Genomic DNA, 26,746 nt, shown 5'->3' with positions numbered 1-26,746 from the left:
TCTGATATATCTCTCTCGCGCACGGGCGCGCGCGCATTAGAGGAAACGCACCCGCGACCCCGATGTCTGTTTCGCTTTCCTCCCACCTACTCACTCAACCCTAACCATAGGCAAAGCATTACGTTTGAAAACTGCACTTTTTTCTTGCAATTATGGCCATTTTGCATATGTACATAGTGCATATTTTTTATGTCTGTGGAAAATCCTAACACAGGTGCAGAAAGCACCTTTTTTAAGCATAATAATTAATGAGTAATACATGACTGGAATCATTTTAATTTTTTAGAGTGGAATGCTCTGTTTGGACAAAGCACTTAATCCATGTCTTTCACATTTTGTTCACGTTTCTAGCCATATTTGATATCTACTGGCTGAATTTTCTTTCAACCCTTTAATTATTGGCATACTTTATCATCTCAGTGTAGGAATATTGTTACTGTTACTCATTACTGAGTTGTTTTAGAATATTAAAGGGACAGTTCACCCAAAAATTCTCTAATAATTTACTCGCCCTCATGCCATCCGAGAAGTGTATGACTTTCTCGCTTCTGTTGAACACAAATTAAGATTTTTAGAAGAATAATTCAGCTCTGGTTCATACAATGCAAGTGAATGGTGACCAGAACTTTCAAGCCCCAAAAAGCACATAAAGGCAGCATAAAAGTAATCCATATGACTCCAGTGGTTAAATCCATGTCTTCAGAAGCAATATGAATGGTGTGAGTGAGAAACTTATCAATATTTCAATCTTTTTTTTTTCTGTAAATTCTCCTCCCTGACCAGAAGGTGGCGATTTGCACAAATAACATAAATCGCCAAAAAACAACAGAAGAAATTGAAAGTGAAAGTGGAGATTTATAGTAAAAAAGGACTTATATATTGCTATGTTTCTCACCCACACCTATCATGTCGCTTCTGAAGATAAAGATTTAACAACTGGAGTCTTATGGATTACTTTTATGCTGCCTTTATATACTTTTTGGACATTCAAGTTTCTGGCCACCAATCACTTTGCTTTGATCAACAGATCTGACATATTCTTCTAAAAATCTTTATTTGTGTTCGGCAGGAGAAAGAAAGACCTACACTGTCATGAGAGTGAGTAAATTATGAAAGAATATAAATTTTTGGTTGAACTATTCCTTTAAGGTTTCTATGATTTATTTGATTAGGTAAAATAATGTGGAACACTTACATTTCTCCTTTAGTCCACAATCTAAGACCTGATTAGTTGAGAAATGTGACCATGACCCTTGCTTTGTGTCTCTGTTCTAGATTGTCAACTAGTGCTTGGATACCCCTAAGCCACATATCAATGTGGTATGTGTGTTGAACTAGCTATGTGCTTAGTGAAAGCTCTGTGGTCGGAAATAAAATTCAACTCTAGGCTTAACTTAAATATGAACAGAGAAGAATGTTGTCTGGTTATAGTAGTATAACAGAGGTAAAACCTCTGTTTTGTTTTGTTTTTTACTTTTTTTTCTTCTTTTTTTCCCCCACTCTATCCCTCTTGTACACACAATAACTGGACTCAAGTTTTAGCTATAACACATGTCATAAATTAAGAGGACAAGAAAAATTATATAATGCCTAACCTTCTGTGCATATAACCAGCCCTTGGTTAAATATTTCAGATGAAATGACAGTTTATATCAACAAACCAGTGAGACAGTGTGTGGGTTTTTGAAGAGTGAATCACAAATGCAGTGGGAGTCAAGGAAGTAACACAATCACTGCTCAACCCTAGCAATAATAATAAAACATTACATATGAATACGTTTAATTACATTTTAAATATATATATATATATATATATATATATATATATATATATATATATATATATATATATGCAATTTTAATATTTAATTAAAAAGAAGCATGTGGACAGTATATGAACTTGAGACTCAAGTAACTTTTGATTGAGTAATGCTTCCATCTATCGGTAAGAGTGTGTCTGCACGATCGGGTATTTAGGGGTTCAAGCAGAAGGGCTGAAACTCCATTGTATTCGTAAGGATTATTATTATGTCCTAAAACTGATCGTGTAGACGAAACTGTTAAGGCCTAGAAACTTGAAATTTTGGGGAATACCCTGGCTGACTACACATACGCATGGAATCGGCCCGATCAGCCCATATGTGGCGCTATTTTTTATTGACAAAAAATTAATTATCTTTTTGGGCATAACTTTTGAACCACAGGGGCTCAAACGTACACTGACGGCCAAAAGTTTGAGATAATATACAAATTTTGCCCTTATGAAAATAAATTTGTACTTTTATTCACCAAACTGGCATTCAACGGATCATATAGTCAGGACATTAATAACGTGGAAAATTACTATTACAATTTAAAAAAAAATTTAAAAAATTAAACTCAAAGAATTCTAATAATAAATCCTCCACGTGCAGCAATGACAGCCTTGCAGATCATTGGCATTCTATAGCTGTCAGCTTGTTCTGATACTAAGATGACATTTCACCCCATTCTTCCTGCAGCACTTGCCATAGATGTGGCTGTCTTGTCTGGCACTTCTCTTGCACCTCACAGTCTAGCTGATCCCACAAAAGCTCAATTATCTGTTGTTCAATGTCTGTGTTTCTTTACACAATCTAACCTTTTCTTTTTGTTTTTCTGTTTCAAAAGTGGCTTTTTTTTGCAATTCTTCCCATAAGGCCTGCACCCCTGAGTCTTCTCTTTACTGTTGTACACAAAACCGTTGAGCGGGTAGAATTCAATGAAGCTATGACATATGAGGCATCTTTTTCTCAAACTAGAGACTCTGATGTACTTATCCTCTTGTTTAGTTGTTCATCTGGCCTTCCACATCTCTTTCTGTCCTTGTTAGAGCCAGTTGTCCTTTGTCATTAAAGACTGTAGTGTACACATCTGTATGAAGCCACGCCCTAGAAACCATTTAGAGCACCCTAGCAACCAGCCCCATTGACTTCCATTCAAAATGGCTGAGAGGGATATCATTCGATCAGAATGCTATACAGACTTCAGTGTTGGTTTGTTTGATTCAGGATAGCAAGTAGCCTTGTAAGTATAACCCTGGCAATGGCTTAGTAACCAAATGAGCTCACCCTAGCAATCAAGTACAAAACACATTTCTCTGCACCAGAACATTGTAGAGACTTCTGGGTTGGCTCATTTGACTCAGGCTAGTAAGGAGCCTTTTGAGTATCACCCTGGTAACTGCCTAGTAACCAGAAGGGGTTACCCTAGCAACCAAGTAGCAAAACACATACAGTGCATCCAGAAAGTATTCACAGCACTTCACTATTTCCACATTTTGTTATGTTACAGCCTTATTCCAAAATGCTTTCAATTCATTATTTTCCTCAAAATTCTATAAACAATACCCCTTAATGACAATGTGAAAGAAGTTTGTTTGAAATCTTCAAATCAAAAATCAAATGTACATAAGTATTCAGAGCCTTTGCCATGACACTCAAAATTGAAAATTTTGGACATGATTTGGAAAGGCACACACCTGTCAATATAAGGTCCCACAGTTAACAGTGCATGTCAGAGCACAAACCAAGCCATGAAGTCCAAGGAATTGTCTGTAGACCTCTGAGATTGGGTTGTAGCGAGGCACAGATCTGGGGAAGGGTACAGAAAAATTTCTGCAACATTGAAGTTCCCAATAAGCACAGTGGCCTCCATCCTCTGTAAATAGAAGTTTGGAACCACCAGGACTCTTCCTAGAGCTGGCCGCCTGGCCAAACTGAGCAATCGAGGGAGAAGGGCCTTAGTCAGGGAGGTGACCAAGAACCAGATGGTCACTCTGACAGAGCGTTTCTCTGTGGAGAGAGGAGAACCTTCCAGAAGAACAACCATCTCTGCAGCACTCCACCATCCCAATACCATCCCTACAGTGAAGCATGGTGGTGGCAGCATCATGCTGTGGGGATGTTTTTCAGCAGCAGGAACTAGGAGTCTAGTCTGGATCGAGGGAAAGATGAATGCAGCAATGTATAGAGACATCCTTGATGAAAACCTGCTCCAGAGCACTCTGGACCTCAGACTGGGGTGAAGGTTCATCTTCCAACAGGACAACAACCCCAAGCACACAGCCAAGATAACAAAGTAGCGGCTACGGGACAACTCTGTGAATGTCCTTGAGTGGCCCAGCCAGAGCCCTGACTTGAACCCGATTGAACATCTCTGGAGAGATCCGAAAATGGCTGTGCACCGATGCTCCCAATCCAACCAGATGGAGCTTGAGAGGTCCTGCAAAGAAGAATGGGAGAAACTGCCCAAAAATAGGTGTGCCAAGCTTGTAGTATCATACACAAAAAGACTTGAGGCTGTAATTGGTACCAATGGTGCTTCAACAAAGTATTGAGCAAAGGCTGTGAATACTTATGTACATGTGATTTCATTTTTTTTATTTGTAATACATTTTCAAAGATTTCAAACAAACATCTTTCACGTTGTCATTATGGGATATTGTTTGTAGAATTGAGGAAAATAATTTAATCCATTTTGGAATAAGGCTGTAACATAACAAAATGTGGAAAAAGTGAAGTGCTGGGAATAATTTCAGGATGCACTGTATCGCTGCACCAGAACACAGATTTCTGTGTTGGGTCATTTTACTCAGGCTAGCAAGGAGCCTTTGAGTATCATCCTGGTAACTGCCTAACAACCAGAGAGGGTTACCTTCGCAACCAAGTATCTAAGTGCCAAAATGTGTTAGCAATGCTAGTTAAGAAATCTAAAATATGGTAATGTTAACAACATCATGCTAAGTGCTAAAACATGCCATTCATCCATACATCTCTCTATCTAGTTAATACTTATCGGTTGCATATGCACTTAAATGACCTTAAGAGCTTGAACCCCGTTCGTTAATTGCTGCTTGCTGTATTTCTCTTTATTTTGTATTAATCAATATTTTAACCGTTAGCGTTAATAAACATATTTAACAATGTACCGGCTAAAATCTGGATAACATAAACAAGGGAACATTGTATAACACGTTCTTCTCATAAAAATAATCTGATTATAAAATGGGTGTGAATCGAGATTTTATGTTGACTTTCGTAATAAAAATATTACAGATCTCAAAGTCCGTCTGCTAGTTCGCTTGAGTTAGGGGTCGTTCACACCGAGCACATCCTTGCGCTAAAATAGAACAAGAACGCATGAGTCTCGACGAGCTTTAACAGTTGAAGCTTTTCTGACCTGACACGGAGTTCTAAAAACGTGGCGCTCCAGCACGAGCGCGGAGCGACGGTCAAAGACGTCCGTCTAGCTCAATTTTACATAGGAAAACAGCGGGGACAAACACGTTTGTCGTGAACAGCCTCTCACACTAACCACCTGATTTTGAGGAGTCATGTGAGTAAAGAGGAAGCGGCGGTAGAGAAGAGATGAGCGCTATATACGGTGGAGTGGAGGGGTAAGTTTCTGACAAAAAAACGAATCAAAAACACATTTTTGTTGACACGAATTTGATCTATTTTAATGGCTTTGACTTCAAAAACACTTTTATTGGAAAAGCAACGTGTCAGACTATTTATGCTTGTTTCAAATGAAACAAAGTCGAGCGCCTGAAGACAAATGAACTGTGAGACATTACTTGACTTTGATTGACAGTGGCGGAACACACTCCAAAGCAGTTTTGCTTTCTGCTGATGGACACATCCTTGCTGAGACAGATGGACCATGTACTAACCACTGGGTGAGATGAGCATCCTTTCAGTTAGTGTGGATGTGAACAAGTTGCCTTCAGTCTCTGATTCATTTCTGTTTCATTGTAGTTGGTTGGCGTTGATAACTGTATCAATGGTATCCATGATATGGTCCAGAGGGCTAAAGTTGAGGCAGGACTGGACCTGGACACACCAGTTTTTTCATTGGTGAGGTGATACATCTGTCCATTGTACACATTACATTTAACATTAATGTAGTAGTTGCATATGCTTTGACATTGTTTACTGTGTGTACAGGGCATGTCTTTGAGTGGTGGAGAGCAGAAGGCTGCTATTCAGAAGTTGATTGATGATATGAAGGAGAGATATCCCAAACTGAGCCAAAGTTATTTTATTACCACTGATGCCATTGGTGCTGTGGCAACTGCCAGTGATCATGGTATTGTTTAAAAGTAATGGAGGAGGAAATCTAACATCATTGAGCCAGTTTACATGCACGCCAATATTCTTATAACTCCTAAAAATCTGCTTATTTAAAATATCTGACAAAGCAAGAAACTTGTGTTTACAGAATATTTGAAATAATCTTGTTATTCTAGTTGAAGAGGCATGCACACATTGGAAAAGCCAGTAAGAAAGCTGGTAAAGGTGTTTACATGCAATGTGAAATTTGCGTAAAGGGCAAAAACCCACCCGTGTAGATCCGTTTATTCTCATGCCGTTAATAACCTTACACTGATTAAGCAAAGACGTTTTATGCATTTACATGACCACACATGTTTTTGGCTTATTAAATATAATTGGTCTAAGAATGTGCATGTAAACGCGCTCATTGAAGAATACTTGACGTATTTTCTCTCTGTTCTCTCTCTCTATAGGAGGTATAGTGGTGATATCAGGCACTGGTTCGAACTGTAAACTGGTGAATCCGGATGGCACACAGGTTGGCTGCGGGGGTTGGGGTCACATGATGGGAGATGAGGGTTCAGGTAACCCTGCCAGAAAGAAACCTAATGACTTTATGGCATTGTGAATGTGAACACACCACTCTCTATGTTTCAGTCTTATCTTAGAAAAATCTTATCTTATCTTAGAAATGCTTGTTGTGCAGAGTCTCCGCGAGGGTCACAAACACGTATGCACACGTATGTGCCCTGATGCACCTCCAATGGACTACACTGAAGGAAGGGCAACTCGTATAACTAGTAATCACTGGGCCAAACAAGGGTTTCAAACTCTGCTGGCTCGGTATGACTCTTAAAGAAAACAACCACCCGATCGAGAAATTTGTAAAAGCTCACACAAATACATTAGACATTACAGAACCTTTTCACTATTCCTCTTCAGTGACACAGTCTGATACAGTAAGAAATTAGAAATTCCCCTCGAAAACAGATAACAAGTCATCACCGGAGACTCGTGTTAAAGGGTTAGTTCACCCAAAAATAAAAATCCTCTCATTATTTACGCGCGCTCATGCCATCTCAGATGTGTGTGACTTTCTTTCTTCTACAGAACACAAAGATTTTTAGAAGAATATCTCGGCTCTTTAGGTCCATAAAATGCAAGTGAATGTGACCAAAACTTTGAAGCCCAAAAGACACATAAAAGCAGCATAAAAGTAATCCATAAGACTCCAGTGGTTTAATCCATTGCCCTTGATTGAGGTCGGCAACCTGAGCCGGACTGGGTTTGGGTCAGTTTTTGAAGTAGGACTTGTGATTTGGATTTGTAATTAATGAAAAAATAGACAGGCCTACCAAACATGTTTCGCGCATGCGCTCCCACTCGGACGAGTTAAGGGCCGTTTACTCCGAACGTGTTTTTGCGTGCATCTGCTCTGTTTTCCCAGTGTTTTTTTTTTTTTTTACTATTTAACCACATACTGGACGAAAGTCTTTGATTGTTTTACCGCGTCTCGCTGTTTTTTTCAGCATCTCTCAGAGAAATTGTACATTTTTATACACCATGTCAAATTAAAAATAACTTTTAGAAAATGCATGTCGAGACACCTGTGTTGTTTTTAGCACAGATGTCACCAAGATTCAACGTTCTGAAATTCAGGCTGCATAAAGGGGACTGTTACATAGTTTGATATTATTCCAGATTGTCTTGCACCATAAGTTTCAGCGCTTTATAAACGGCAAGGCAGTGTTTTTTCTTTTCTAAAACTGTGTGTTTATTGTTACTATACTGTTAAGAACGTTGGCTACGATGCTAACATTACTTGCAACAGCACTTGCTAGGAGAAGAAATTATAAAGACAGTGAGCGTTTTCGGCTCTTGTTCGGGATTAAAATCCGACGGTATCAGTCAGGCCAGGTAGGGTTGGGCCACACAGTCTTGGGTATGGGTCGGGTTCAGGTTTCATTTTAAGGCCCATGCAGACCTCTAGCCCTTGACGCTTACACAGAGAAAGTGTAATCGAGCTTGAAATCATGATTGCTAAGGAAACTGCTCTCAAGATTTATAATAAAAAAAGTTACATTTTGGTCTGTTCCTACCTAAAACTGGGTGGATTGCATAAGAAGACATGGATTAAACCAAGTAACTTTCAGAGAGCCTACCCTGCTCTGATTGGTCAGATGTCCCAGTCTGTTGTGTTTGGTCTACCACTTAGTGTAGTGTTTGAGAGTGGGTCAAAGCTGTTCACAAGCAGCCAATGAAGACCAGATGTGGGGTTTTTGTTACCAAATTACATAGGTTTGTACAGGAAGTAAGTCTGGAATTACTAACGACTCGTTTCAGGTGTTCAGAATCGGTTCTTTCTTTTGGAAGTCAATAACTCCATTTGTCGTGCACTTTGCAGACTTTTTTTTTTTTACATTCACAAACAGCTATATAACACGCAACATGAAAGGTAATATTTGAAAAAACCAAAATAGGTGCTCATTAATACCAGGTGTAAAAGAGGCCTAAGTATTTTTTTTCCTGACTGTCTTTTTCTTCTAGCATATTGGATCTCTCACTTAGCTGTTAAAACCGTTTTTGATGCCAGAGATAACCTCATCACACCCCCTTGTGATGTCACCTATGTCAAAAAAGCAATGGAAGAATATTTCCAGGTTGTGACATACTTTTCGGTTTATTTATTGTATCAATTTAATCTTGTGCTTTATTTTTTACTTGATTTATATTATTCTCAATGTGTTTATCCCCAGGTGTCTGATTTGATGGGGATGCTTCCTCATTTGTACAGAAACTTTCAGAAATCTCACTTCGCCGGGTTCTGTAGGAAATTGGCTGAAGGTATTCTGCTGATTGCTTATGGATGCATTGAGGTTAAATGTACATTATGCCACACATTGTGACTGTGTGTGTTGTTTGTATGTGTCAGGTGCCAGTGGTGGTGATGCGCTGTGCCAACATGTGTTTACTGAGGCTGGAAGAGCCCTTGCACAGCACATTGTAGCTGTCTTGCCCAAAGTACACCAGGTACAAAAATCACACTCACTGAAATACTCTTGCTTTCTGGCTCTTATTCCCATTTTATTATTATGTTCTTATTGTCAACTCTTTTTTTCATCCAGGATCTTTTTTCTGGTGAGCTTGGATTGCCTATTCTGTGTGTTGGTTCTGTATGGCGCAGCTGGGAGCTGATGATGTCTGGTGCGTAACGTCATTATAAAGTCACATCTGATAATTAATTTCACACCCAAACCTTTTCAAATTAGGGAAATATATAAATTTTGGCTGCTTCCAATACTGGCCTAAACAGCCTGACACCAGTAAAAAAAATATATATATATATATATATATATATATATAATTATATATATATATATATATATATATATAATTATAATTATAATGTTTATGCCAATATGGTTACTGATCTGTTTGTATATGAGCAATTTCTCATCATCATGGTTTATGTATGTTACTAAATTACTATTGTTTTGATGCCTGGTCATCTTGCGTAGCCGCAAAAACATTACTAATTTATCAGGAACATATCTAACCCTAACCCTACAGAATAAGAATAACTATAGTTTGTGATGTGGATGTGGTCTTTCTGTGCTGCAGGTTTCACTCAGGTCATCTCACAGGCTCAAGCTAATGGTTACAGCCACTTCCGTAAGTACAGCCTGTACACACTACTCCAGTCCTCTGCTGTGGGTGGCGCTAAACTGGGGGCACTGAATGCAGGTGTCACTCTCCCTCTGGACTACTCTGCCAATGCCAATGTGTTTTTCAGCCATAGTTTCAGCAATCAATGACTGGGGTGAAACCAGTCTAAGATCAGATTTGCCACTACAATCTTTTGTTGATAATGGGACCAAAGTGGGAATATCCTGTTTTTAAGCTGATAGGGACGTTCTTTTACAAACTGTCCACTTGGGTGTGCTGTTTCTCAAATTGCACATCAAATCTTATTAATCAAAAAGCATGTAAACAAAGCATTAAAAGCAATTATATGAAATTAAATGTATTAAAAAGGAATTTCAACACTTTTAAAGCATGGCAATCATGAAATTTTTGATATTATCATGGAATGGTTTTGTATCTTAGCATATCACAAGTTTTGATAAATATAATTTTTAAAATTATTCAAATATGTTCTTATTTGGTTTAACACTGAAATGTCATAGTTTCTGTGTGGACAGGCCTCAGTCTTTTGGTTGAAGTAAAAACAGACTACATTCATAAATATAAATATTAGCTCAACCAAAATTATTCAGTGGAGAGATTTTCCCATTCGTCGTCTTTTCCTCTGTAAAAAGGAAATGTTAGACAGACTGAGGCTAACATTCTGCCTAACATCTCCTTTTGTGTTCCATGTAAGAAAGAAAGTCATATGGATTTGGAACAACATGAGAGTAAATCATGACAGAATATTAAATTTTTTTGTGAATGATCCCTTTAACCCTCCTATTGTGTTCAGGTCATTTTTGACCCAGGAGAGGTAGATGATACCACGTAATTTTTAGTACGGGAACCAAACTTTGTGACTGTCAAGATACACATAAATACACATTTTCTTTTTTTTTTCCTGATTTGTTTTTACATCTTTTGCTTTCACAGGTCAATTGTGACCCAGGCATCATTTGTGGCTTTACATGTGATATTATGTAGATTTTTGTGTACATCTATGATTTGGATTTTTTCCTTATAAACACTTCATTTACCCTCTTCCCCATACTCTTTCACTGGGACTGCATCTTGTTTACAAATATGCACACACATTGCTGTACAAAACAGACATGACGGATGTAACAAACATAACAAATAAACTAAACCTAAGGTAATACTGTCTAAAGGGGGTGTGGCAAGATTTCATGCACACATGCATCTAAATAGGGCTTGAAAGAGGAAACCAAGTTGTTTTGAGCAGTTATAGGAATATTAATAGTAAATCCATTCAAATTACTTAGATGTTATATAAATTGTATATTATATTATATTTAGCTACAATTTCACAGAAATGTTATAAAAAATATATATTTTGAAATGTGTTGAAAAATGTTTTAAATGGCATATAAATGAATAACTTTTATATTTGTCAGTTAACATGCCAAAAAATATCAATCTTTTTAAATGTATGAACGGTTGATAACTTATTCATGACTTACAATATGGTTTTAGATGAAAACCATCCGGTTATGAATGATTTATAAGCTTGAATTCCACCGGGTCAAAATTGACCCGCGAATGCGAAAAGGTGTATGCAAATTTTGAACGCAATAGGAGGGTTAAGCTAATATCTGGAGTCCACAATCATTCATGATTTAATGCTTTCAGGCTGTTTGTTTAACCACATATCTGCAAGAATAAGTCCTTCACTGTCTTTTTCTGTAAACAAGAAGCTTGGCCCTTGGCAAATCACTGACTGCAGCTGTATGCTGCCTTGAGAGTGTTGAAACAAAACAGCATGTTTACATCCAGCAGTCCTCTAGTTTCTTAGATTAGCACTGTTAGTAAAGTTTATTGGTTGTGACACAAAATAGCTTGTACCTATAAATCTTCAATCTTTGCTATTGTGAATTTCAAACCTATAAGCCTGTTGACAGATGAAATGAAACCATGTTTGTAAAGTGTAACCTTTTCTGCATGCTAGCATTCACTGTACTAGTTCTAACTAGTACTAGCTATTTAGGTTATCTCTACTTTTAAGTATTTAAGTTGAGGTATTTTATTTCCAAATATTTAAGACAAGCTGGACATTTTAAGATCACACATTGAACTAATAGTAATTAATGTTGGTGAAGAAGATCCATGATTCATGCTTCAGTTACTATTCAGTTTTTCTTTTCATTCATTTAGTGCCTGTAAAATAAAGATGGGCAAGTGCCGCAGGGTAGAACAGAACTCTGTGATTATTATGAATGAATTCATTAGAAGATAAACAAACTCAAAAGATACTGATTGGATAGGGAGCAGCATTTGAGCTATTGTGTACTTGTGTAACCTTTTGACATGCAGTATTTACTGAGAATTAGGTCTTATAATGAGACTGTGTTATGATGTACAGCAATTTCCCTTGATAAGATGACATGTTGATCCATTTTCAGACATTTCAAGTTCAGCCAGTTAAAAGAACAAGCAGCAGTTTAGTGTACAGGTGCATGAATCTTTGTTACAAACAGAAAAGATCTTTTGATACTAGTTTTATCTCATATTTGATACAAATATGAAGATCTCAAATTTCTGATAAAGAAAATCCCAGTACACTGTGGTATGCCTACTATTTTTCTGTCAGAGAAATGAGGCACGCAGAGAAAGTTCAGCAACTTCTCTGATAATAGAGATTATTTTTAGAGAATTGTGACATGGCAAGAGGTATTGTGTTTGTATTGAGTATTGTATCTTTGGCAATTGTTTATAGAATAAGATATTAGATATGGATTAGTCTAATCTAATAATCCAGTATGTTGAGGAATTCCCTGCTTGGGCTGCGTGAGATGAGTGCACTGAGCAATGAAAATAAATTAACTGCTTGAAAACGGGTTAATTCACTCAGACTATTTATACATGAGATTAATCACTATAAACACAACATACACTGACGAGCCAAAACATTATGACCACCTGCCTAATATGCTGATGCTACAAGACCCCTGAAGGTGTCCTGTGGTATCTAGCACCAAGACATTAGCAGCAGATCCTTCAAGTCTGTAAATTGAGAGGTTGAGCTGCCGTGGATGGGACTTTTTGGTCCAGCACATCCCACAGATGCCCAATCGGATTGAGATGTGAGGAATTTGGAGGTCAGGACAACACCTTGAACTCTTCAACATCTTCCTCAAACCATATCTGAACAATGTGCAGTGTGGCAGGGCGCATTATCCTGCTGAAAGAGGCCACTGCCATCAGGGAATACCATTGCCAAGAAGGGCTGTATCAACGATGTTTAGGTAGGTTCAAATTGACATCCACATGAATGGCCGGACCCAGGGTTTTCCAGCAGAACATTACACTCCCTCCACCGGCTTCTCATCTTCTCACAGTGCATCCTGGTGCCATCACTTCCCCAGGGAAATGGCACACACGTACACAGCCATCTTTGTGATGTAAAAGAAAATAGTACTCATCTGACCAGGCGACCTTCTTCGACTGCTGCCCCAAGGTCCAGTTCCAACACTCGCATGCCCATCATAGCCGCATTCGGCGGTGGACAGGGGTCATCATGGGCACTGACTGGTCTGCGGCTATGCAGCCCCATATGCAGAATGGTTTGTTACACTGTGTTGTGACATTCCTCCAGTAACCATCATTCAAATTTTCTGTGACTTGTGCCACAGTAGACCTTCTGTCAGTTCAGACCAAATGGGATATCCTTCATTGCCCTCGCATATCAATGAGGCTTGGGCGCCCAACACCCTGTCGCCGGTTTGTGGTTTGTTCCTCCTCGGACCCCTGTCGGTAGGTACTCACCACTGCTGACTGGGAGCACCCCAAAAGCCTTGCCATTTCAGAGATGCTCTGATCCAATCGTCTGGCGATAACAATTTAGTCCTCGTCAAAGTCACTCAGGTCTTTACTCCTGTCCATTTCTCCTGCATTCAACACGTTGACTACGAGAACTGATTGTTTGCTTGCCATCGAATCTACACAGACCTTGCCATGTGGCCTTTTTTAGGAGATGATCAACATTATTCACTTCACCTGTGAGTGGTCAGTGTTTTGGCTCATTAGTGTACAGTATATGCAATTTACAACTTGCATTTGCACAGACAATGAAGCGAATGAACCGGTGAACTTTGAACTAAATTACGCTCTAGTCATAATATGCGTAACTCGCATTGTGAATATGCGGTTTCCATTAAAAAAAAAAAAAACACTCAACGCAATGCAATATCCTAAACTGGCAAAACACAGAAAATGTATAAATCTCTTTAAGTATGAATAATTCAGAATACAGTAGGCTAACTTATAAAGTGTAGCTAATACTTCCGTGTATTCATTTTATGCTATTATTTTAGTGGCTCTGGTTTTCACAAGGAGAGATGTACAGTATTTTGGATGTAGCCTACCTTTTATGTTTAATACGTTTAAATTATTTTTTATTTAAAAAAATATATATATTTTTGAATATTTGATTAAAGTTTGGTCTGTTACAGTTTGACATGTTGGCACATTATCATTAACTAAGATATTTTCGTTGACCAAAATTAATGAAATTATGAAAAATATTAACTAAATATGAAAATAAACTATGACTAAAACAAATAACTGTACAAATGAACACTGCATGTTACGTTAAATTATAATAACTTTGAATAATTGAAACTAAGATTAAGTCAATTTTACTTGGTGTCAAACACAAGAGGCAGTCAAATTGGGCACCAACTTTTTTTAAACATCTTTATTTGCCTTTTTTAATTCCATTTTTTAAATGAAATTCACTCCTGCGTGTAACCATTTCAATTCCAAATCAAAAATTGAATTCATATGAATTCCTAAACATCCTTTAGTTAGTATCCAACCTATACCAAGAGCCCCCCCCCCCCACAGCCAGCCACACCCCAATAACTTATGGCCACACCCTTGAAACTAAGGAGTGTGAACATAGATACATCAAAACCTCCCTCTACAAAAGATCAATAACAAAAGAAAGAAAAAATAAAAGGGGAGAGAAAGCAAAGACCTGGTCAGGCACAAAATGTGAAACAATAAAAGCAGACAAGAACAGCCCTTTTCAGTAAAGGTAGAGAAAAATAAAACAGCTTTGTAATGAGTATGATATTAGCTTATCACAGCACCTCCTAGAGGCCTTGTATGAACAGAATACCCTTGGTTTTTATATATATATATATATATATATATAACAGAAATATAAAGCTTAAACAACCTTACCCCCTCCCGCCAAAAAAAGTCAACCGCCTCTGGATTCCTGCCCTTTCAAAAGTGTGCGCGCGTGTGAAAGAGTGCATTTATATGACCATTCTAAAAATGACCACAACAGTCTCTGAGAATATGATCAATGTATTCGTGTGCGAGAAAGGACATCTCCAGAGAGCGAGGACAATCCCTAGTATTTCACCCCTGGCACAAACTCCTTGGCCTCAGGGTTCAAGATGCTCTTCCGCTGGGGAGAAACAGAGAGGACATCAAATGTAAGCTATTTGACATCATGTAATGACTAACATTTGTTTTATTTTGCCAGGTTTAAATGTCAAGACATTGAACACACGTTTACTCAAGTTAGCCGGCATCACACTAGCCGATTTTTTCAACGTTTTTCAGTCGTAACCAGTAAGTGAGATGCGGATTGCGCATTAGCATCTGCCAGGAGGAGGTCCTTAATCCCTTGACTGTGGGGACGCCCGGCTGAGTTAATGGCTCTGAGAACTGGAAAAGCACATTAAACATGACAGAAAAAAATCGTTCTGTCATGGACTCTGTGGTCTTGTCAAGTGACCAATGCGCTGCTTCTTTTACTAAAGAACTGACAAGACGTCTTTCTCTGATCTGAACATTTCATTCCGCATATCATCACAAACGCTGACTGTAATCCATAGTGATTCTGTCACCAAGTGTTTTTCTGGTGTTCTCAAACACTAAAATGACATAAAATCAGGAAGCGTAGGCAGAACTGTCTGTTTTTGTAGAACATAAATCCTTTACTCCCTGAAAGATGCATATGGACATACGCATACTACAGCAAGCCTTGAGGGGATAAATACAATTTCAAAAGGTGAAGTTACTCCATGAAACTCGGTTACAATTGTTTGCTCATGTGGTTCTCCTGTCATTATTTCGGTAAGCACGACATGACAGTGAATCAGAGAGAAAGAGTAGGGGAGTGTCGTTAAGTCTGTCACCCCTCCACCATTCTGAATCAGCAAGTGTGACGTACCTCCGATAGAAGACTGCGAGATCTCCGCAAAACAGTCGGTAAGTGTAACACCCTCTGCCAAATCAGACTTGTTTGGAGTCGGCTAGTGTGACGCCAGCTTTAGTTGACGATGAAGATAGAAGATAGCACTAGCATATAGATGGCCTTAAAGCTTACAAACGTGAACTAAAATTCATTTGGATTTCATGGAGTCTTTAATTAATTTTAGTTTATATTATTATTCTATACGCTGAATCTACATGAGGATTTCAAGTTTACCAAGATTTCCTCTGCATTTCCATCACTGACAGAAAGTCCGTTGAGCTGCTGCTGTATCTGTCCCACTGAGGGGAGGTCTCTCTCGGAATAAACCAATCCTGATCCTCCTCATCCAACATCTCTTGGAAACAGCGCTCCAAAAAATCCTGCTCAAGCAATTCCTCCTCCACCTGGAAGATAAAGAGGATTGGCAGTAAGGTATGAGAGTTAACCGTTTATTTGTTAGGAGGAGGGTGATTTAAACATGTCAAGCCTTACAATCCTCAATTCAATATGCCTCAGTCACAGAGTGCAAGCCTTTAAACTATGAGCATTATGATCTCATACTAACACACACCTTAGCCAAAATATGAAACCCAACTTGATCAACATCAGAGTTTGTGTGTTTGTTTTTATGGTGTTATTGGGTGTTTGTACAGACCTGCCGGTTGTACTCCTCCTCGTTCTCCATCCACATGTACTCTGCAAAGGTGTTGGAATCATTCTCTGAATGCCCATTCGCTACTGGGTTCTTTTGCTCATTCCCTGGAGCCGCACCCCCTGGCATCTTTGCTAGGTCAGGTCCGCTCATTTCTGCTGGCTCTGAAAAAGATGTACATAAATATTAGGGATGCACCAAAGACAAAACTTGGCCCAATATCAATATAGTTAAATAACTTTTTGTTATGGCTGATAAAAATAATCGATATGATACTTTTTTGTTTTATGAAACACAGTCAAACTAAAGCTCCAATCTGGAATTGAACATTCTGCAAATTACGGAAAGTTTCAAAGCAATGTACAATACAAAAAGATTTAGATCAGTTGAGTACTTTTGAAATCTGGTGAAAAACAGAAAAATGTTCAATACAAAAAAACTGTGAATACAAATTGGAAATGATATTATCTGCATCCAATATTGGCTAAATCAGACCAGTGTTGATAAAAAAATAAAATAGTTCAATATCGATATGGTCCCCTATACTGCCCATTGTTGCTAATATACATATTCAATATTATTAAATAAACACAAGGAATGGAAAATCATTTGGATAATGGTGCACAGGTATGGAATAGAAACTGAGCGGAGACTAGAGTAAGGCTGCTGAAAGGAGTGAGGTAAGCAGCTGTTTTTAAAGCTGAAACAAATATTCCGGGTTCAAAACAAATTGAGTTTCAACAGTATTTATGGCATAATATTGATTACCACAACAAACAAAAAAAATTCTTAAAATAAAAAAATACTTTTGCCACACTATTGCAAGATATATGCTGCAGTTATATGCTTATGCCCCACACAGTAAAATTACGGTAACACTTTACAAAAAGGTTTCATTTGTTAACATTACTGTTGTTAACATGATCTAATGAACTTAATGTTAGTTACAACATATACTAATTCATTTTTTAAATCAAAAGTTGTATTAGTTAATGCACTGTGAACCAACATGAACTAACAATGAACAACTGTATTTTTATTTACTAACATTATGATTAATAAATGCTGTAAAAATATATTGTTCATTGTTTGTTCATTATACCTAATACATTAAATAATGTTAAAGAAATTAAACCTTTTTTATTAAGCATTACCCAAATTACATTAGTTGTGAATTGCTAACATTTATTTGTATTGAAAACCGTTATTAATTGTTCTGTTGCCAATATCAAAAGGTCATTGTGACACAGCAGAGAAACTTAAAAATACAAATATATCCATTACAAGCTCTAAAAGGGTTCTAGTGAGAAACATTAATATCTATGATTTGTTAACGGTCTTTGGGGTTTTGCTGTAACAAAAATCAGTAATTATTAAGCAAATGCATGAAGTCGTGGTGCCGTTATTAGGTTAAACAGTTATATCTGTTATTAGTGGTATTGTGACCAACATTAATCTGATTTTAATTGGGATCCTCACAGAATAGCACTGGGATGAGTAGGGCTGGGTATCGAGTTTGATACATTTTAGGCACTGACAGAATTGCCTCTAAACAATCGAGTATGGAAAAATGTCTTGTCGTTCGGTACCAAATTTTGATACCTAAGGGGTTAATCTCGTCAACGTCAGTGATAAGCATGTAGCATGCTAGATGTGCCCAAATCTAAAAGTGCTGGTGTTTGGCTGTGTTTAGGCAAAACACTATTATCAGAAAATGGTTTGAGTTCCAGGACTGAGAAAGAATGTTATCAGCAAAATTGCTAACACTGTTCTACATTACAGAGAAATACTAAACCATAATAATGAGCCTTTAAAATATCATTTTTACAAGCGCACGCATGAAGCGAGCCGCAGCAGTAATGATTCTGAATGTGTCGGAAAAACCAGCAAGAGACTGTCTGAACATTTAGTTAATTTATAGAGAGAAATGCACATTCGGGTTGAGCAAACAGACGATGATCTCGGGATCAATGATGGTCAGAGTGACCAATAGCTGATGCATTTGACCATGTCCTAACCCTATTATTATTATTATTAGACTATTATTATTATCAAATTAATATAACAAATAATTTGCCTGTAGACACAGACACACGTTTGAAGAAACACTCTTTATTATATTAATTACAGATGGCAGAAAAGCCATATATGGGCACATATGAGGCGCTGATACGGAGGCGTGCAGTCTCGTGGAACACACACACATCTAAAGATCTCACACTTTGTTTCTGCCTTCCAATTTCTTTTTTTTATGAGTGCTGCATATGACCTCAGATATCTCAGCTCAGGAGGTGCTTTGAGTTCAGTTCACTTTATTTCCACAGAGCAGTTTATTGTGAACGCAACTCTGCAGCCTGTAAAATAATACAAAATATACAAAATAATTCAAAAACACATTCCCCTCGGACCATGATTTATATTTCAGTGATTATAATCATCACCATAATGTCTTAATTTGTATTAGTAATTTTCCACCTGCATGATTAGACGAATTCTTGCCTGATGGTAAATGTAAAGGTGGTTAAGAACATAATATATATATATATATATATATATATATATATATATATATATATATATATAATATCACTTTATTATTTATTTATTAGCTTTTTTGTTTCTGGAGTGCAATTTGAATTTAGAAATGTATTTGAAGTTAAATTTTTTTTTTAAATACATTATTATTTTTCAATGCAAAATCACTAAAGCAAGAATATTCACTAAACCCTCAGCCCCGAGGTTTCTGATGAAATTGTGTATATATATATATATATATATATATATATATATCGGCTGTCGAAGTTAAAGCGTTAATAACGCGCAATTTATTTTACAAAAATTATGTGTTAAAATAATTAACGCATTTAATCGCATGCTTGCAGAGGGCAGTAAGTGAAATTTCAGCTGTGTGAGCAACACAACACAGATATGCGTTACTAAGGGTTCAAATGCGAACTAAGGGATCTCAATATGTGTTTAAAGATTGAGTATTAAACTATATTTAACTTGACACAGTGACCTAAACATTTAAATTTTATGACGCAACACACCCGAGACGCTACACAAGCATGTCTGACGCAGGTCGTATGGTAGGGTGACCACCTGTCCAAGTCATAAGCAGTGTCCCGCATTTCAATTTTGTCTGTATAATTTGTTATCTTTATTATTATTTTGGCATAATCTTATTTCATCGTCCTTTAATTACAAAATCACTATAAAAAAAAAAAGTTAATAAGAAAACACTGAACATGCGCAGCGCAGCCTTTTTTTCTTGCCAGAGCGGGAAAACACTGGAAAAAAAACTGCAACAGAAAAATGGGTCTATCCGGAGCTCCCGAGAAGAAAAAGTGTCTTTGTTCGTATAATAAAGAATTGGAGAAAATATATACATGGTTAAAACCAGTTACAGGTGACCCTAAAAAAGGAGAGTGCAGGGTATGCCACCGAAGTTTCACGAACAGCTCTGCTAAAGCATTTCAGTGCCCCAAACATGACAACTCTGATATCTTTGGCTTTGAGCATTCCTGATGACCGCTGCGTGGACAGAGACAAGAAACTTAGCATCTGTGGACCTCATCAAAAGTGAACTCCTGGTGAAAGTGAACACCTACACCTGCCAGGAGTTCTACAGTCATAATGAATGAGAAGGCCCTACTCGAAGCAGCCAGATCAGACAAAAAAATTCAATTCAAGATGCACTAAATCCGGTAAGAATGCATTTAATCTTTCTAGTCTTTAATAATGGAATGTGCTTATTTGGAAATGTGCTTTTTAACGATTAGATTATTTTCACTTCATTATATTTACATTGAGTAGGTCTGTGCTGTTAAAATTAGTTTGTAATGTAGACCTTATGCCAAACTGAGTGACATTCACATCGCCGTCATTAACATTTAACATCACTGCAAAAATACATCTAATATAAAATCAATATTTATTCACCTAGTACAATAATAGTTAGTACAATAATAAGTTATCTCTCCCTCGTGTCCCTGCCCCTCACCTTTTTTGGGAATGTGCCCATTCTGTATGAGAATTTTTTTTAATATATTATTTAAATACTCTTTGTACCTCCAACAACTCCAAATCATTGAAAACCATTGCACTATGTAATGAATATAATGTCTTGGCATTATTGTAAAATATATCTGTAGTATTGTGTACTATGTACCCCTAGCTTGTTTCTAAAAAATATATATATATATCTGATGCAGGTGTTCATTGATGGGTTCTTAAACAAGCCCTCATAATAAATCATTTAGGAACCAGTATCAGTATCGAAAATCTAGCTCTAGGGATGAGTGACTGATAACAAGATATTGAGACCACCGGGAAAGTGCGCATGTTTGATTGACACAGAGCACGCTCATGTTAAAGAGAGTAAAGCTAAAAGCGCTCATGATGGCTAAGGTCTGCTTGTCATGACTTGCGTTACATCACGTGTACTCAGATTTGCATTTGCATGTTTATTTCTTGTTTAATTTGTTTTTAAACCCATTAGCAGCGTTTATCCTTTTTCTGCTCATAGTGCAGGGTGAGTCAGACTAACTACCGTAATGACTCTAGAAAATGGGCAACTTAATATTCATAAACGTGTAATTGTTACAGATTTTTAAAAACAAAATGATATATTCATGTGAATTACATCATGTCTGAAAATTCCTGAAGGCTTAGAATTGCCAACAGCTCACCCTCCAAAAGCTTCAAGGGCTGAGCAAGCGCTCGTTCATTAGAGGAACAGTGTATGTTATTCCCTGCATGCTGCAAAAAAGATCGGCCCTAAATCTAGGCACAATTGGCCGATCACGGATTTAAGAAGAAAATTGGCCAATTACAATCGGTGCACCCCTAATCATAATATTGATGTTTATTTCTGCCTTTTAAGTGAGACTTTTGAATGCTATTATAAGATGTGGGTAGGTGGATAGTTTTAATGTTGTGGCTGATCTGTGTATATCAGCCCCAAACATCAGTTATCGTCTCCTTGATTACCAATAATCATGTCGGACCTGAAAAAACATATTGGTCGACCTCTATCAGTAACCTTATAAAAGTAATTTTATGCAGCATGGGGTGGGTCTGTCTGTCAATCTTTTTTGGAGGGGGTATGTTACAGTGATTAACAAGGAAATTTAAAAATGGCACATTATGTCAAAAAGGTTGCAGACCCTGCTATAAATTATTTGATTATTTTAATGGCTTTGCAATTTAAACAAAGTATGTACATACACTCATATGGCACAGTGCATGCACATGTTATTATTGGAATAAAACGCAACACTCAATTTTATACAATATGAAACTGCTCCATCTCTCTGCCTCCCAAGGGGTCACTGGCCTGAAAAAGGTCAAATAACCCTGCACTAGAGAGAACAAGGCTCTTAATGTACCAGGACAACAGAATCCTTAAAAAATATCCTAAAACCTTAACACCCTTTCAGCACTTCTGCAAAATGTAAGTTATTGAATTTTAACTTCTCACTTTATGTCCTTTTTATTCAGTTGGACCTGTACACTTACAGAAAGATGGTCTAAAAATTTTAAAATTATGTAGGGTGTAAGTTTATGTATGAGTGAGAGACTAAAAGCTTAATGGCAGTGACATTGCTGGAGAAAATTAGGTCAGTGATGATAAAAAATTAGCTGCTGACAGGTCTGAGGCGGATCAAACTCACACCTAACAGGTGTGACGCCTGTGAAGAACAGTCAAACAGTTATTGAACAAGCAAATATGAAAGACATCTTACTTGTCCAAGCAGTAGTCCATTTTTTTAAAAAAAACATCTTAACTTGAGGCATAAATGTAATAGTAGGGGTTTTCTGCCAAGCACGCAATTTCAGCTGTATCACAAGCGGTCAAAAGAGTATACTTTGAAAGGCAACGCAGTCGACCAGGCGCAATCCAATCCAGAATGCAAAAATCTAAGTATACCCAGGCCTTAATGGTGCATAACAAATTGCATACGTCTGCACTATTCTATGTAATGTTTGAAGTGCAAGTAGTCAGAGTAGTGTTAACACTGAAAATACATAAAAAGTGTACTACGAGTACCTGGATGATGAACTTGTGGAATGTTTGACACTTGCCATAACTAGCGGAAGGGGTGGAGTTACATGGCTGCATTGATGTTCTGACAAAATTGTTAATAATGGAGAATGTAGCAAGTAGCGAAACTTCGGTGAAGATAGCACCTTACAAATGTAAGTTGAATGCTTTACCATCACCCAACAATGTGTGAATATGCAAGTTGTTTGAGATACAAGTGTTTACCTGAGGTTGGCTAACACGCTAAAGCTAGCAGCAAAACATGGCATGCATTTGAAATGTCACTTCTGTCAGCTGTTAAACGCTGAATGCTTCAGTGTAGTATTGAAACTTTAAGCGTTCCATTTGGGAGGATAATACACTTTGAAAAATTCATACACTACATGGCTGAGTGCATAGTGTGTAATGTAAGAGCATATTGTACAGTTCATAATTTTGGACACAGCTTTAAGTCTGTTTATTTATGAAGTGTCCATTAACCAAAATGCGTGTATATTTTAAAGTAGATGGACACTAGTAGTGGGGAGAGTGATTTTGTATTGACAGACCAACATCAGATAAAAGTGTAGGCTCAGAGCGACAACCAGACTATTTTTAATGTAAAAGCTTAAAAGTTAGATCAGGGTCATGACCAGTGTGACAAAACATAAACCCCGTAAACAGAATGTGAAGATCTGATCGCTGGTCAGCACAGAACTGCACAGGCTAGCCTGTCCTATGAAAATGATCTGATATGACCCTACACTTCAAACCATTCTGTTTAAAATAACTCTGAGAAGCTCAAGAAAGAGAGAGGAAGGAGATGGTACAGTAAGAACACTTACTAGAGCTTTAATACAACATGAAAAGCCTTTGCAATGGACAGATAAACTTTTGGCCATCAAATGAGATGTACAACATAAATCGCTTGCTAATGCTATGCTCTGCCCCAGAGTGGTACGAAGGTGACATTTGGCTTGGAAGGGTGGTGAGTGGTAAACATGGCGTCAGATTTCAATTTCAATTCAATTGTGTAGTGCTTTTCAATTTTCACAATACATACAGTATATACATAGACCCAAAGCAACTTTACAACAAATAGTGCCTTATAAACCCCAGTGAACAAGCCAAAAGCCAAAGACAAGGAATTACATCCTAAAGGAACCAGGGCTAAGTGGAAGAATGCCCATCCTCTTGGCAGCCATGTTTTTTAACAAATACATACAAACATAGGCCCATCCACACACAGACTACATATAATTCAACCACGGAGTATTTAAGGTCATATTAACTAGTTCATGTTCCTTCACTTTGAAGTTGCCAAACTGCTGTAAAAATCTAACTCTTATCTGATATTTGCATTCTCTTTCAAAAGTCTGTCTGCCCTCTTTTTAAAATATGGGACAAGGCCTATAGTCCAAAGCATATCAGAAAGTCCTTGCATCGAAGTCCATGGTCATAAACATCCGTTCACTTAAACAACACTGTACAACTATGGACTGATTTTATGGCTTTTAATAGCACCTATTAAATATCCAAAAAAGAAATTAGGTCAACAATATAACATCTTAGCAGACCGTTTAAGAAGTCTGAAAACATTTAGCAAGGTATTTTTGTGAACCCATCCAAGAAAATAGCTGCAGAGCTCTCTGAAGTCACAGATTCAAGATTCCTCATACTTTCAAGATAAGAAGCAAGCCAGGTCAAGACCAGAACAAATTAAAAAAAAGACTTTAAAGTCTTAAAACTGGTCGTTGTTAGAACCAAATAGCATTGGCAGTGGTTAAACAAGTTACATGACTCTGCGGCATGTTGGACTGTCTGCAGATGAAACAACACGAAGCCATTTGACTACGTCACTGCATGTGTGTTTATAAAGACAACACTGCCAAAAAAAGATGGCAACAACAGACCAAGCATACAGTTAACCTTTCATGGTGTCTATTTCAGGCAACCAAACGAACTGGAAAGTAATTTGAAACAAGGATTTCATTTGGTAAACAAATCTGTCAACTTGAATTCCAAATGACACAAAACAATCGAGTTTAAACACGAATGCAGAGAGAGGACATGTCCGAACATAAGCACGAAGGAGGATTAACTGGGTTACGTTTCCAGCACGACCTTGTCTCAAGACAATTATGTAAATACATTTTTGCAGTATTACATCGAGAAAAGAGGAATGGCTTCTTATGAAGAGGACAAGCACACGTGAATATAGCTTCGTGACATTTCTGCATGGGACAAAGCAAATAATAAGGGTATTATACAAAGAGAAAGGTCGGGTTGAGAAATGCAATGTTATGTACACGTAAAACACAACAAAGGCCATATTTGCTGTCTTCGCCGCTTTTTTGACTGTAAAACGGTCCTATCGAGTGAATGACAGAGACAACGAGACACCGCGGTGAATTCAAAGCGTGCAAACACACACACCAACAACACGAAGGCAGTGCAGGCCACAGACACACCGAAACTATTAAACATCGTACCTGGCATCGCTGGCTCTTAGAATGTCCGTCGGATCTCGTGGAAAGCTTGAGTTATCCCTGTGCTGAATGATTAATCCTTAATGTGCACGGTAGTTTAGCTACGAAGTGATGGCTGAATGCCATTAGAGAAACACATTACGAGCAAGATGGTCATGTGGGATCAGCCCTCCTCCCTGGTCGGTCGGTCTCTCTCTCTCGCTCTCTCTCTCTCTATTACATGCATATTCAACAACATTTTATTGTTGAATCTCTTGTAATATTTACGAAAATGTGCATGGAAGATTTTGGGAACATATTCATAGTTTTATTGAACTGTACTTGTGCTTGTTTTTTCCATTTGCATGCAGGGGCGTAGATTCCAGGGGGGGGATGGGAGGGGGAGGTTACACCCCCATAATGAAAACAAGCAAGTACAACCCCCTATTATTCATACCATGATCAATGGAAAAATGTAAATGCTTCAAGCTACACTGTGCTCTGACAGTTTAACTATTAATCTAACGATTATTCGACTATACGGCGATTATTGCAATGATTAATCATTAGCTCTTAAACGATTATCCAGCTTGTGCCCCGGATTAAAAGGTTGTATTAAATCTGATTACTAACAATAAAGAGGACAAATCATATTTTAAATGCCAGCCATCCCTTAAAATACAGGTTCATCCCGTACTTTGTAAAATGATGCGTCCCATATCGAAACAATACGGGACGCGATTTGTCCCATATTGAAGCTGGTCAGATGATGTCATGGTGAAATCGTTCCAGATCTCTAATTTAATATTGATATAAGTTAGAAATGTTGTTCTCTTGTAATAAAGCTATTGTCATTTAATAAACCAGTTAAAGGTGGGGTATGTGATTTGCAAAACGGCCGGCAGATTTTGAAAATACACAACTCTAAGGTCCTACCTTCTCTCCTCCAACGCTGGCCCTGACTCCACCCATTCGAAAAACATGGACGCGCAATCATGCACGAGCGAAAACTCAGATGCGCAGTGTTCTAGCAGTGTTCTAGACTCACTAGTCAAACAGTGCATTCACCTGTCAGACAATTTTTCAGAGCAAATTGTTGACACAGCAGGAGGAGGGGTCGCATACCACTCTTGAAAGGTGTAGAGCTGATTTTCTCATAACTGTAAAAAAAAAGAACATCGCCAGCCCTGGCGTCTGTACAGCGGTCTTCTATTCAAAACAGGATTCATAGAAATGTGGAACAACACCACTAGCACTATAAAAGCTCTATTCTCCATACATAAATACAATCGCTTCCTGTTACTGGGTCACGAGCTTTGAGTATGCGCACGAACGGGACACGCGCGCCAGGGTGGTGGGGGGAGGGGGGCATGGTACGACCGTTTGATTGACACATTTTCTGTCCAATGATTCTAGATGGTCTTGAAAATGATTGGCTGGAGTTTTTCGAGTCCTGCCCGTTCCACAGATGATTAAATTGCTTAATTTTCATTTCAGTGCTTCTAATTTACAGCCAGTAAGTGGGTTAGGAATAGGATTTCAAGTTATTTTGAAAAAATGGTCAAAAAAGAAAATCACATACCCCACCTTTAATGTTGGTCTTTTATT

The 26,746-nt window shown here is 37.8% G+C and overlaps 1 protein-coding gene and 1 pseudogene across 1 annotated transcript; one reads left to right on the top strand and one right to left on the bottom strand.

The window, feature by feature from the left end:
- The first annotated feature begins 5,372 nt into the window (after positions 1-5,372).
- On the top strand, positions 5,373-14,119 carry nagk (N-acetylglucosamine kinase). Its single transcript, XM_052148564.1, has 10 exons — positions 5,373-5,416; positions 5,614-5,698; positions 5,778-5,876; positions 5,967-6,108; positions 6,548-6,658; positions 8,622-8,734; positions 8,831-8,918; positions 9,007-9,104; positions 9,200-9,278; positions 9,696-14,119. The coding sequence occupies exons 1-10, from the start codon at positions 5,388-5,390 to the stop codon at positions 9,887-9,889; spliced, it is 1,038 nt and encodes a 345-aa protein (XP_052004524.1). The 5' UTR covers positions 5,373-5,387; the 3' UTR covers positions 9,890-14,119.
- Positions 14,120-14,592: 473 nt separating this feature from the next.
- LOC127662903 (polyadenylate-binding protein-interacting protein 2B-like) lies at positions 14,593-25,493 on the bottom strand (annotated as a pseudogene).
- Positions 25,494-26,746: the final 1,253 nt, after the last annotated feature.

Source organism: Xyrauchen texanus, chromosome 2 (assembly GCF_025860055.1).
Source record: "Xyrauchen texanus isolate HMW12.3.18 chromosome 2, RBS_HiC_50CHRs, whole genome shotgun sequence".
In the NCBI taxonomy this organism is placed as follows: Eukaryota; Metazoa; Chordata; class Actinopteri; order Cypriniformes; family Catostomidae; genus Xyrauchen; species Xyrauchen texanus.
The sequence above is the reverse complement of the archived record's forward strand: the minus strand, read 5'-3'. Positions and strand labels throughout refer to the sequence as shown.